This window comes from Acomys russatus, chromosome 29 (assembly GCF_903995435.1).
Source record: "Acomys russatus chromosome 29, mAcoRus1.1, whole genome shotgun sequence".
Classification (NCBI taxonomy): Eukaryota; Metazoa; Chordata; class Mammalia; order Rodentia; family Muridae; genus Acomys; species Acomys russatus.
In genome coordinates this window covers 31,709,488-31,722,870 of record NC_067165.1, presented here as the reverse complement: position 1 = coordinate 31,722,870, position 13,383 = coordinate 31,709,488, and the positions used below count along the sequence as shown (strand labels likewise).

The 13,383-nt window shown below is 45.8% G+C and overlaps 1 protein-coding gene across 4 annotated transcripts in view; it reads right to left on the bottom strand.

The window, feature by feature from the left end:
* Positions 1-1,523: 1,523 nt before the first annotated feature.
* Usp48 (ubiquitin specific peptidase 48) overlaps positions 1,524-13,383 on the bottom strand; it is a 77,082-nt gene continuing 65,222 nt past the window's right edge. For all 4 annotated transcript variants that reach the window (XM_051171474.1, XM_051171472.1, XM_051171471.1 and 1 more), the window contains 4 exons: positions 8,102-8,227; positions 5,904-5,952; positions 3,434-3,460; positions 1,524-2,596 (listed from right to left, as the gene is read on the bottom strand). In XM_051171474.1, coding sequence (XP_051027431.1) covers positions 2,574-2,596; positions 3,434-3,460; positions 5,904-5,952; positions 8,102-8,227 — 225 coding nt within the window. In that variant the 3' untranslated portion in view covers positions 1,524-2,573. The remainder of the gene's footprint in view (positions 2,597-3,433; positions 3,461-5,903; positions 5,953-8,101; positions 8,228-13,383) is intronic.

Below are 13,383 nucleotides of genomic sequence, written 5' to 3'. Positions count from 1 at the left end.
ACGGGCTTCCCTGCTCTATACAGACAAAAACCATCCCCTAGGTATCAAAAACGGGCCATGCAAGCAGTCTCAGTGCCTGCTGTTGACCAGGATCTGATCAGACCTGGGACAGGAGAACACCTAACAGGGAAAAGGACAAAGAACTCACTCTGGACTAAAGGTTGGTGGAAACAGAGACACAGGTGTCTTTAATTTGGCAGAGAGGTTAACAGTGATTCTCAACAATAAAGTTCATAAATACAGAAAAGGCTTTCTCTCAGGGAATAACGACATCAAATGACAGCCTACATGTCTGGTAATGGCAATAACCATTTCAGCATAGGAGACTACACATTTGCTTGGGATTAAAGAATGATTAGAAATATACAGAGCTGGGGATGTAGGTCAGTACGCAGAATGTTTGTCTAGTATGAAGCCCGGAGCTTGGGCCCCAGCACACATGAAACCTGTCACAGTGGCCACATGCCTGCAATCCCAGCACCTGGGAGGAGGAAGCAGGAAGATCAGAAGTTAAGGTTGTCCTGGTTATGGAGTGGCTCCAAGGCCAGCTCTGGTTACAGGAGACCCTGATTGGGAGAGGAGGAAGGAAACAAAGGAGACCTGGAGAGTCATCTGGTTTACTGCCGTTTCTGAGCACAGCTTTGGAACCCAGTACAACAGCCAGCCTGTGTTTAAGGCCATCCCAGCCCAGAAGACAACCAAACAGCATGTACTAGTAAGCAGGATCATGGCAGCGGTTAAATACAAGTGCGCATTCTCTGAAATTTGTCTACTTCAAGCTGCGAAGAAGCTGCAGCTCAGGGATCCCAAGCTTCTCAGGAGTGGTCTTGTTCAGTGGGTCTGGGCCCTGAGCTGCAGAGGGGCGCAGGTTGCTGGGGCAGAAGCAGCACATTCCAGCACGCTGAAACTGGGTCTGCCCCACCTGCACCTGTCTGTCTAGAGTTAATGGCTATTACTTTGTTAACATTATGTAAAATAAACAAAGGATACCTATGTGACAAACCTTACAAGTGTTAGAACTACTGGCTTGTACACATCAAATCCCAGGAAAAGGGGGGTCACTTATCCCCACCACCTTTTGGGGGTGCTGAGGCTCTGCCAGTGCTTTGCCACACGCCACAAGCTCTAGGCTTCTTTGTACTGACAGTGAAGGTCACTTGTCAAATACTTGGTGATCTTTTAATTGTCTTGGCCTTGGGAAGAAGTGAACTCTTTCGGGCGAGGCTTGGTCCCATTTCTGTGGTGCTCAGAAAGGACAGCTCTGGAAAACAGGATCACTTGAGTCCCTGTGTCCCCAAGGCAGGAGTTCCTAGGGTAGTCTTCCAGGGAGGTGTGCACTCTCCTGGCTCTGCCCCAGGTTTTTCACCTCCGGAACACTCCTCATTGCAAACACAAACACCACATTGGGAGTTTTACCCAGCAGCCATGAGCACTGGCAGAAAACTATCAAAAGATGCTACTAATGTTGAGATCAGCTCTTATACATTAGTTAAAAGAATTTGAACAAAGTAGAGGTTTAAAAAGAAAAAAAAAAAGTATCAAAAAGGCCTGTGTCAGCATCTGGGCCACAAACATATCCACTCAATAGAGAAAACACAAAAAGCCAACCAACCCAACCCAAACCAACCCCATGCTCATTAAAACCCTTCTGTTTCTGCAGATACAGATGCTGCTTAGACTATTACCCACAGTAGTCCTGAGTTAGAGGAGACAGCACACCCTGGAAACTCTTCTGCCTCTCTTTCCAAAATGCCCCCCTCGGGTGTGTCATAAGAACGGTTTTCAGAAAGAGAAGCGAGGTCCGAGTGGAGTTGGAGGATGAAATGACCGAGTCTATAAAACCCCGTGTTGTCCTACAGTTTCGGTCCAGCTTGCACTCTTCCGTCCTGTCCTTCAGATGTTCAGGGAATACTTGCTTTGCTGCCACGACACTGAATATTTCCCACCATCTCTGAAATGATGGAGGAAAACTGAGACAGTCCCTGGCTTGGCAAGGAAAACATACAGGTGCCTTCTATCCAGCACTGACAGACAGCAAGCAGGTGGCAGGGCTGTGGCCCACCTGCAGGAGTGGCGCTCTGAAGACACATTCCATGTTGGCAAGTTCTTCACTTTCGTGCTTAATTGAAAGATGAGCATGGGTCAAGGACAGGTATTGGTTAGCAGGTCGCACCTCTACAGTCACATGGTGTTTGGAGCAGGATGCTATCTCATGTATTGCAATACAAATCCACTACTGACCAGGACTTTGTCCCCTCCTGTGGCTCTAAATCGTGTGTAAACATGATTTACTCTTACCGCTACTCTGCTTGCTCAGTCCTTACTCACCCTCTCACTCCCACCACTGCTTAAATAGAAAATCTGAGACATTTCCTCCAAGTCTGATGTCCATCAGTGCAGTCTGCTTTATTTGACATAAGGCAACTGGGACAGTCTCTTTTGAATGGATATTTGTCTTTTGGAAGAGCCAGGTAACAGTTTAATTCTTAAATCCACATTTTCTTTAATGCCCTAACATGTCAAATTCCTCTTCCTTTCTGGTCATTCCTTGGCAGTCAGCAAGTGGCCAAAGACTAATGTCCAAGCAGACCCGTACCTGAAATAGAGCACAAGTGGAGGATGGGAAAATTAAGAGTCTGTGTATCGTCTGGAAAGAAGGTGTTAGCAGAGGGCATCTACACAGTAAACGGACACAGGGCCCCTCGGCACTCAAGATCCAGAAGACTCAGGGCTCTTAGTGACATCCCACTGTGGCTGACAGCCATGTTTCCTATGCAATTCACACAAGCTAACCAGGGTTGGCAGATGCTTTCATTTCACAGCCGCACCCATAAAGCAATTTTTTGCTTTGTTTTGTTTAGACCCTGCCAGGAGTTCCTTTGTGGCTCTCTCACAGAGCCACAGGGAGGAAGGTGGTACTTAGGCCAGGGGCTTTGTCACTGCCCAGTGAGGAAATGCTGCCTTTGACTCAATCTCATTGGGGCAGATCACAACTCACCACAGACCTCGAGTGGTGTACAGAGTCATCACCGCACCTCTTGCTCCTGCACCTGTCAAAGGTCTACATAGGCGCAGGGGCTGAGAAGACAGAGCAGCGCTGTCTCCAGCAGCCTTCCTCCACTAATCCTTACCAGATACACACTAGCTGTCCGCTGAGACGGAGCTGACAGGACACAGGGCAGAAGGTTAGATTAGATATAGACCCAGTAGTGCCACTCACTAAATCCCAACCTCCCCTGAAATGAAAGTGAGGAAGAATCTGAGGCCTGAGTGCTGAAAATGATACAGAGAAGCTGGAATAAAAATGCTTTCAGCTGAAATTAATTCCAATCATGGGACTATGATTGGATTAAACTGTAAAATCAAATTGCAGCCTTCACTGTAACAGTCACAGTGTGGCTCTGGCATGGAGGAAGGATGACAAATGCCTTACCTTTAAAGCCCTCTTCCGGCATACAAACTGCAGAAAGAAAAATTCCAGAGTGAAAGACAGCCTGTCAGTTAGCGGGAGCATGTCAACGTTTCAAGATGAGAAGTTGAAAATAACTTTTAATTGCCTTAGTCACCTAGCTGGCTCCTTCTGAACCTACAGTAGCAATCAACTGCTGATGAGCTTTTTTCTCCTCAAAGCACACATATACCATTTAGAAAGGCAAATGCTTGTCGAGCACCTGGAGAAGACCTCGTGGCTGACCTGGGCCTCCTAACTGCCACCCCCACATGATAGAAGCCACCATGAGGCTCTGTAGCAGTCTCTTCTGAGTTTCTTTATTTTTTGAAGATTTAATTTTTATGTGTTCGAGTGTTTTCTCTGCTTGTATTTTGTGACCCCATTCATGCCCGGTGCCTGCCTAAGTCAAGAGGGAGTCAGGCCCCTTGAACTGGAGCTACACATGGTTGGGAACAAGCATGCTGTGCTGGAAAGCAGCCTGGATCCCCTACCAAAAAAACCCAAGTGCTCTTAACCAGCTCTCTGGCTCTATTTTAATTGTGCCCCCCCCCCCCCTTTTGAGACAGGGTTTCTCTGTGTAGCCCTGGCTGTCCTATATTTTACTTTTGAGAAAGGATCTCACACTATGTAAGCCAGGCTGGCCTAGAGCTTGGGCAATTCTCCTGTCTCAGATGTACAAGTGCTAAATTAGAGGCATGAGCTACCACACCTGGCTTTGTATTCGTTCTAAATAACATGTTTCTATTGCTTTCCATACCTTAGCCTCTGATTAACTTCCATCTGCCCCACCTTGCCAAAACCAAGCCTGCGCCCAAGCTGCCATTGGTGCTTCCAGTTCCACTGCTCATGGGCTCTTTTTGCAGGAGCACAGCAACTCCTGCAATAACCGTGTTTTTGTTTCTTCTGCATCTAGCTCTAGTAACCTGTTCAAGGATGCTGTCATCCTGTGCAAAAAGCTAGTCCTACAGCCCACATCCAACTCCAAACCTGGACAGTGTCTACACTGTTTGCCACACAGCCCAGCCTATGAAATGCCCCTTCCCATCTCCTAGCACTTCCAGCCCCATGCTGGACCCTTCCTTATCATGTCACCAATGACTTCCTTCAGCTATCAACCCTTTGTTTAAGAGTGCACCCCTACACAGCATGCTGGCTGGTAACTTTGGAGGCTCTCTATGGGCTTAATAGCCATCAGACATGTGAGCAGAATCGGTCTGTCTGGCTGTGGAAGTGAGGACAGAACCCTCACTACCTGAGGGTGTCAGTCATCTGCACCTCTCACTTCTGTCCTAAGAGAGCATCCCTACTTCTTCACTGACTGTGGTGTACCCCGAGTCAGTTTTTTTGTTTTTCAAGACAGGGTTTTTCTATGTAGCCTTGGCTGTTTTGGACTCACTTTGGAGACCAGGCTGGCCTCGAACTCACATCATTTTGCCTGCCCCCCGAGTGCTGCTGAGATTAAAGGTGTGTGCAGTACCCCCCCAAGTCAGTTTTTATTTCTATAAATTTTTCTTTTATTCCTAGAAATGTCCCTTTTATATTTGGCCTGACTATCATGTATCTAGGTTCTCTGTCATTTTGTTTAGTTTTATAGGAAAAGGCTTGTTATACAGCTTGGACTGGCTTTGAGCTCACAATCCTCCCGCCTTCCCTTTCCACGTGCTGGGGCTGCAGGCATGGGCTACTACACCCAGTTATTTGTAGGCCATTTTAAAGCTTTTTGGTCCTTCCTACAATATTCCTTAATTTTTTCAAGACATCCATTATTTTCATGTTCTCAGTTTGGTCCTGAACTGTCATATGACTCTGGCTGTCTATTGATTCTATGAAGTATAAAACTACCACAAAGCTTCTTAGAGCTTGTCACTGGGCACCTGTGGGGTCACGTCAGTCTTGAACTGGCCTTTCCCCAGCAGTATCTTACTCTCTCATGTTGGCCTGTTTCCCTGGAAAGGGATTCTCCTGGCAGTGGAGTTCGTAGAAGGCAAAGGGGGCAGGCACTCTTCCTTTAGTTCCTTCCAAGTGCTGAAATACCAACTATAGCTACGCTCTGAGGTAGCCAGTGGACAAGTGGTGACACAAATGTGGAGGAAATGAGTGACACAGTTGTCTGATTGGGTCTCACAGGCTTCCATGAACAGGGGATGAAATGTGCCCACCCTTGGAGCTGCAAAGCCTCCTGTTCTTGTATAGGTCATACTTCCTGTTGACCTTTCACCCCCAGGCTTACCTTCTTCTGATTTCCTCATGTTAATAAACAATGACTGTTCTCCCTGCTTTCTACTTCCTAAATCTTGACTCCACACTGTGACTAATAATGGGAGGTTCAGCCTTAAGAACATGCAGTAATATTTTATAAAGGTTAAAAGTAAAGCCCAGGGTATTTCAGCTTCTATCTACTACTCCATATCCTAGTTTCATCACCAGGTCCTGAAACCAAACTGGTCTTTACCTTGCATGACATCATCCATTGCAGCGTAGTCTGCAATTGGTTCATCAGCCTAGAAAACAAATGGAGATGATTCAGAGCACATGGAAGGAGGCTGAGGGATGAGCAGGCTAGTTACATATCATCCAGAAGCCTGACCTGTGGTTCCAATACTAGCACTGCTTACAACGCCTGATCAGTTAACCTCCTTCTAAGTCCTAGCCTTGGGGTAGCAAGTCTACAAAACGTTTTCTAGTTGGAAAAGAGAGACCTGTTTTGAACAGTCCCTCGGGGCCAGCAGCTGGGGCTGCTCCATCAACAAAAGTCTGATTTACAGGTGGCTGAGAAACAAGGTGCCCCATCCGTTCAGTGCAGCCTAGCTTTGTAGAAACAGCTGGTACTGGACAAGGGCCTTGTTCAGACTTAGCAGATGCCCTGCCAACTCCTTAACACAAAGAAATGGCATGCTGTATGTGGCAGAGCCCTGCTTTCTTCCTCCTAAAAACATCTTTAAATGGGAAAGGTGTGAAGTAGCCTTGTTTAAGGTGAGATATCTGCAAAGAAAAAGCAGTTGGTGACCAGTGTAGAACCGAGCTCCTGACACAAGCCCTGTAGAGAGCTAGTCTAGGGATTTGACAGTATGTTGATCTAGCAACTCAATAGGTCTCCAATATCATTCTGCGGACTACAGTTCTGGGAGGGCAGGGCACACTAGACACAGGGATGGGCCTGCTTTGTTGTGCCATCTTAGCTCACTGAATCAGAGGGAATGAGTCAGAAAAACATGGCTATCGCAGGTCAGACACCTTTGGAATTATTCTACTGCACAATTCAGTATTGTTTGGCACAGCAGGGTCCTTCTAGAAAGAGCCCTTTCTAGAAAAAAAAGAAAGAAAGAAAGAAAGAAAGATACAAAGTAAGCTCTTAGAAGAATCTTCTCTCTAAAATACACCGAACACCCGCTAAACCCAAAGCCAATTTCCATTCTGGACAAGAGTCTTCTTATTCCATTAGGGTTTTGCCTGTCTGAATCATGTCTTAAGCCTCCTTCCTTCCTTACCAGCAGGTACCCGGTATCACTAAATCCAAAATGTTTAATTTTCTTTCTGAATTTTTAATAGGATTATCTGAAGTACAAAATTTCCATATCCAAACTCCTTTGATGGGTCACACTAAAAATATTGTATGAAATTGCCTCCAAGCTGCATATATGGGGCATATATGAAATACATCTCATTATACATACGCAAATATTTCAAGACTCCAGCCCTCTGGCCCTGCGCATTTCAGACAGGGGAGCTTCAGCAGGTACCATGAAGCAATACCAGAAGTGGAGGCCAAGCCACTGTTCTGTGCCAACTGTAAGCTGAAACAACCTTTCTTCACAGGCTGCTTTTGCAATAAAATTCTAACTAGGACATTTTATTAAAATTATAGATATACATTTTGAGTATCAATAGAGGCAGCAATTCCTTTACATGTCACACAGCTGTCCTCTGCTCTTTCATTGCAGAAAAGCCACATACCTGAACCCAGGTTAGTTTTGTTTTTAAAGGGTAGACTTTCCAGCTAGTCCCAAACAAAACAACCCAGGCACAGTGTGCAAGGCTGTAATCCTAGCGCACGCACACATAGCAAGCAAAAATGAAAATGAGAGGAGAGGAGGAGACATTAACACAGAAACTAAAACCAGGGCACTGAGGTGAAGCCAGGTGGTGGTTCCTGGGCTGGTGGTAAATCTTGGGTGCTGACCAAGGAGCCTGGCCTCCCTGTCTGAATAGAATGAGAAACAGATCTATGGTCTGGAGCAGCTAGCTGGCCCCTTGTCAGGGGGGGAATATCAACCAGGAGAAATCAGGTGGAGATGGGGATTTTCTTGACAGTGCTATTTATCCTGTCTATAGTTCAGGCATGGAGTTACATAAAAACTCAGAACCAAGAGGAGGTGTCTCCTTTTGTCTTTGTAGGGCACAGGCAGTGGTTAATATTCTGCCATCAGTAAGGCCTATCTACTATGACTCATGAGGACAAGACCCAGTGGTATGATGGCCTCCCCTCAGTCTCTTAGTAGAGCTGGATATAACCAAGAGGGAGCAAAAGCTCCCACCCACTGGGAACCCCTGCCCTTCAGGGACCCATGCACCTAGACCACCACTGTGCATCCTTTAGCCAGAGGTGCAGCACTGAAACCTAGAGACCACAGATGAACAGCTACAACTCACCTTTAGTAAAATGACAGATTCAGGAATAACGCCGAGGGTACCAAGGGTGGCACCGTCATCATTTAAAATTTTTCCATCAATTGACAAATTCTGGTCAAAGGGAGCGACTGAAAATGCATGCATGATCTGTGGCAATATAAAAGAAACAAAGTCTACACAAAGGAAAACAGTGAGACCTACATTCTCTTGAAAACATAAAACAGGTTTTTAAAAAAAAATCACAGAATTAAAAAAAAGGCAAAAGGCTCCAGCACAAAAGCAGCCAGCCTACTGCTATGTTGCTGGAGAGTGTCCTACGAGGCTGAACCTCAGGAGCTCAGGCTGGCTGTCTCAGTGCCCTGCCGCTTGTCTGAGTCTATCGTGTGGCGTTCAAGCGTGTTGCTTAGGCCCTACAGTTAGTTCATCAAGACCACCCCACTCCTGGAGTGCCCCATGTCTTTCCATAAGCAAGTACACGATCTCACTCAAAACCACTTTTGCTTGAGTTGTCAGTACTTACAGTCCCACCTATGATGGGGCATTAAGCACGAGGACTCCCTGAATCTAGGAAGCCCAGGCTGGGCTGAGTCCCTACCCCCCAAAACTCAGAACAACAGACACAGGTAGATACAGACACAAAACAACTATGTTTGAATTAACAAACCATTTGGAATTTTTTTGGACATTTTTCCTCTTTAGCAAACAGCCTGGGCTGTGTTGTTCAGACCTCAGAATCGTCATGTATTCTTAGACATAGTGCAGAGTGTCTGGCGTATGACTTTAGGAGAAGGGCCACACACCTTACTCCAAGGCTAGCATTCCAAAACATTGTGATGCATAATTCCTTCAAAGTCTTTTCATATTCAAAAACTAAAAAAAAAAAAAAAAAAAAAAAATCTAAGCCAGGCTTGGTGGAGTGGACCTGTATTCCCAGTCACTTGTGAGGCTGAGGCAGGAGGATCAAGGTGGAGACCAGGTAGTGTGACTTAGTGAGATACTGTCTGTGGTAGTCCATCTAGTATGCACAAGGCCCTGGGCTCGGTGCGTGGGATCATGAAATAGGCGGTGGCGGCGGCGGCGGCAACAATAATGGTTTCAATCATTTCTGGATAGTGATTACATCAGAGGGTGACCTTGAAAAGGTGCCAACAATGGCAGTTTTCTTCCCTTTCTTTTTATTTATTTATTTTTTGTTTTTCGAGACAGGGTTTCTCTGTGTAGCCTTGGCTGTTCTGGGCTGGCCTTGAACTCACAGCGATCCACCTGCCTCTGCCTCCTGAGTGCTGGGATTAAAGGCATGCGCCACCACACCCAGCTCACTTTTCTATTCTTAATAGAAAAGATAACTTTAATGATAGTTACTTAAAATTTTTTTACTTAAGCCCGACGTGGTGGTACACGTCTTTAATCCCAGCACTCAGGAAGCAGAGGCAGGCAGATCACTGTAAGTTCTTGGCCAGCCTGGTCTACAAAGAGAGTCTAGGACAGCCAAGGCTATACAGAGAGATCCTGTCTTGAAAACAAAACAAAAAAAAAAAAATTTTTTTTTTTTTTTACTTAATCAAATCCTTTAGTTTGACTTAGGGGCTTACTATGTAGCAGTAGGTGTCCCAGAAATTACTACTTAGGAGATATGTTGGCCTCCAACTGTCCGAGATCTGCCCAACCTCTGTTGTGAGGAAAGGTATGCATTTACTACACTCAGCCACAACACGCTTTTCCAATGTATTCTGAAGCACCCAATCTTATACCGTTATCCCTGATGCTTTCTTCTCCTTGGAAGCAGAAAGACAGGCTGGGTGTAGGAATCAGTCCTCAGCTACCTATGTAAGGGCCAGAGAGATGCTTAGCACAGCAGTGATCTTAATGTGGCCTACAGTAAGAACGTTGGCCAGGCAAGAGTGCTACCTGGACTTCTCAGAAAGACACGGACACCCAGAGATAGAACAGGGGCTGACTAAACAGAGGCCTGTGACTAGAGGTGCCAAGGACTCAGCACTGCCAGTGATCTTCCTGAGGCAGTAAGTCTCTTTCCTACACTTTTTACTGTGCAGGAGGAACTGACAAGGCTGGCTCTGCCAACTCCAGACCAGCACACCAACATGGAGCAGATGCTTTGATGGAGATGAATAATGCTGACTTGACACAGGGAAGGTCACAATCACTCCCCTTAAGATAGGACTACTTTTTCACCCTTGAAATACTCACACCACAAGATAGGACAAGAACCAAATCCCTTGGGACAGCAGTACCACTCTGAGGGGCTGACACACTGTGCTCCTGGTACAGACAAAGACGTATAAGTGTGTTCAACAGTGAATGTGGCATTCATTAAGCCAGCACATGACAAGTACTGGCTAGATATTGGGAATGTACACTAGAATAAGCCCACCACAAAGTCTGCAGGACAGATGGTGCAGCATTTCTCAGGACACAGAGGACAACAGGAGCTGAGACAAGAAGGTGTCACAGAGGAGGGTGCTAGGAGAAGAGAGACAAATCAGGACAGGGGCCCACAGATACTAACTCCCCAGCTGTGTGGCCAGCACAGGGCCTGAATGTCAGCACACCAGAACTGAGGCAAGGAAACTCAGGCGCTTCAGCCACTTCACCCTGTGTCCGAACGCTACCCCTCCTGAGGAGCCAACAACACACAACTCTGGGGAAACAACACTGGGGACTGAAGATGGGACGTGGATGCGTGAAACCAAACCAATAGTAGTATTACTGGATTATTGGATGAACTAACAACTATGCAAAACAATTTTCTTCTTTAAAAATTTGTTTTTAAGATTTACTTAGCCATCTCTCCAGTCTCAAAGCAACTGTAAGGTCTTGAGCAATAGTATATGGCAAAGCGCCTACATTGTGGCACAGGGTGTTACCCTATTCATCCAGCAGAGAAGTGTGCCCAAAGAAAAGGCTCCATCCTACACTAGAAAGGAAGTACAGCCCTTTAAAAAGGCACCAAGAATCGCATGCATGCCCACACAGCTGCAGCTGAAAAGGGTCACGGCTAGCTGATGCTCTTAAAGCCACCGAGCAGCAAGGGGAAATTCCATCCTACCGCCCTCTCTTTCAGTCCTGTTTGATTCACAGTGCTCTTTGAAGCAAGAGTGGGAGATGAGAGGAAACACACTGGGGGGAAAATCACCCAAGAAAAGCATGTATGAGGGTTTCATTTCAACAGCTGTTGCTGTGAAGCAGTTCAGCCGTGTAGGTAACATGCTCCCGGGTAGAGAGGTTATTTCTGCTGTCTTCTGATTTATTCTTCAAAAACAGTGATCCATAATAAGAACAGCATAGGCTTTTAGAAACGTCCTTGTCCACAGGGGCTCTTTTTGTAATTTAAAGGTTTTGAATGCTCGAGGTTTACCACTGACAGGCAGAAAGCCGGTGATGGAAACAAGCCTTCTCAGATGTAAAGGGCATAACAACAGAGGGAAGATATTATGCCAACACATTTATTTTCGGAGCCATGGGTTCAACCAAGGGAAATGCTGTTCTCGGGACAATCTGGAATACATAACACCCTCAAAGGAAGCCTGTACTTTTGCCTCAATTACAATGATAAATATCAGCAACAAGAAAAATGCATAGCCAGTGAGCGCCGCCACATAAAAGCAGCAGACAGGGAAGCATGGTTAGCTTTTGGAGATCCAACAGTGACTCAAACTGCAGGGGCGAGATTGCTTTTCATGGACATCTTGAGTTTATCAGCTCTTGCTGCCAAGGTTTAGAGACATGCCATTGGAACACACATGTATAGAGCTTTTACTGATACCATCAAAGCACTGGGGTAATTGCCTGTGTTACAATGACCCTATTGATATGCAAGTGGGTTTTTTTGGGGGGGGCATTAATCAACTATTTGAAAGACTACTGTATACGAGGTAAAGATGACTTTAGAGCATAGCAAATGGGGGATAGTAGTTGAAGGCAACTTCTGCCAAGCCTGATGACCTAAATTTGATCCCTGAGAGACACATGGTAGGAAAGAACCAAATCTTATCAGTTGTCCTTTGACTGCCACAGTGCACCATAGCACACATGCCCTATACACATATCCAACTACAAAATAAGCATACAAATGCATAAAACAAGTAAGTAAATAGACAAGTGTAAAAGTATTCTAGCAAACGTCACCAAAAATAACTAGAAAATGAGAGGTAGAGGCAGAACATTGTTCTAAGTTGATTTCAGTCAGTCTGGTGAACAGTTAGTTCCAAGTCAGGAGCAAACAGCAAGGCTGTCTCAAAAACAGACAAAACAAAACAAAGAGTAGAAGCTGGAGGGGCAGCTCAGTGGTTAAGAGAGCACAGTTCCTGCAGAAGCTCACAGACGCCTTTCAATCCAGCTTTGAGGGATCCCACACCTCTCGATTTTCTTAGGCACAGTAGATAATAGAAGACATTTAATTGGAGCTGGTGTGCTGGCTAGTTTCATATCAAATTGACACAAGCTAGAATCATCAGAAAAGAGGTAACCTCAAATGAGAAAATGCCCCCATAAGACCTGGTAGCAAGGCGCTTTCTTAGTCATGAGGGAGGCTGGTAGTCCTGGGTGCTATAAGAAAGTAGGCTGAGCAAGGCTGGGAGAACCAGCCCTTCATGGCCTCTGGTGTTTGTTTGAGACAGGGCTTCTCTGTGTAGCCCTAGCTGCCCTGGACTCACTTTGTAGACCAGGCTGGCCTCGAACTCACAGAGATCCACCTGCCTCTGCCTCCTGAGTGCTGGGTTTAAAGGTGTGTGCCACCATGCTTGGCCCTCCATGACCTCTGCATGAGTTCCGCCTTCCAGGTCCAAGCCCTGTCCTGTCCTGACTTCCTCCAGTGACGTACTACAATGTGTAAGCCAAATAAACCCTTTCCTCCCCACACTGTTTTGGTCATGACATTTCATTACAGCAATAGTAACCTAAACTAGGACACCTGTAAAGGTGTAAAGGTACTGTCACCATGCCTGACGATATTCTTTATATTTCTAATACTCACGTGCCTGAAGGACAGAACAAATTTCCCAAGTGCTTACAGAGGGTTCAATCCCCAGTGCCCACAGTGGCTCACAACTGCCAGCACTGCAGCTCTAGGGATCTGATGTCCTCTAACTACAATGGGTTCTTGCATGTACTCAGTGTACATAAACACACTGAGACAGGCACATATATTTAAAACTTTATATAAAATAAATAGAAATAGAAATGAAACAAGAGCCTTAGCAGTTAATAGTATATGCTACTCTTGCAAAGGACGTGAGTTTGGTACCTAGCACATATGTCAGGCAGCTCACGACTACATCTTCTGG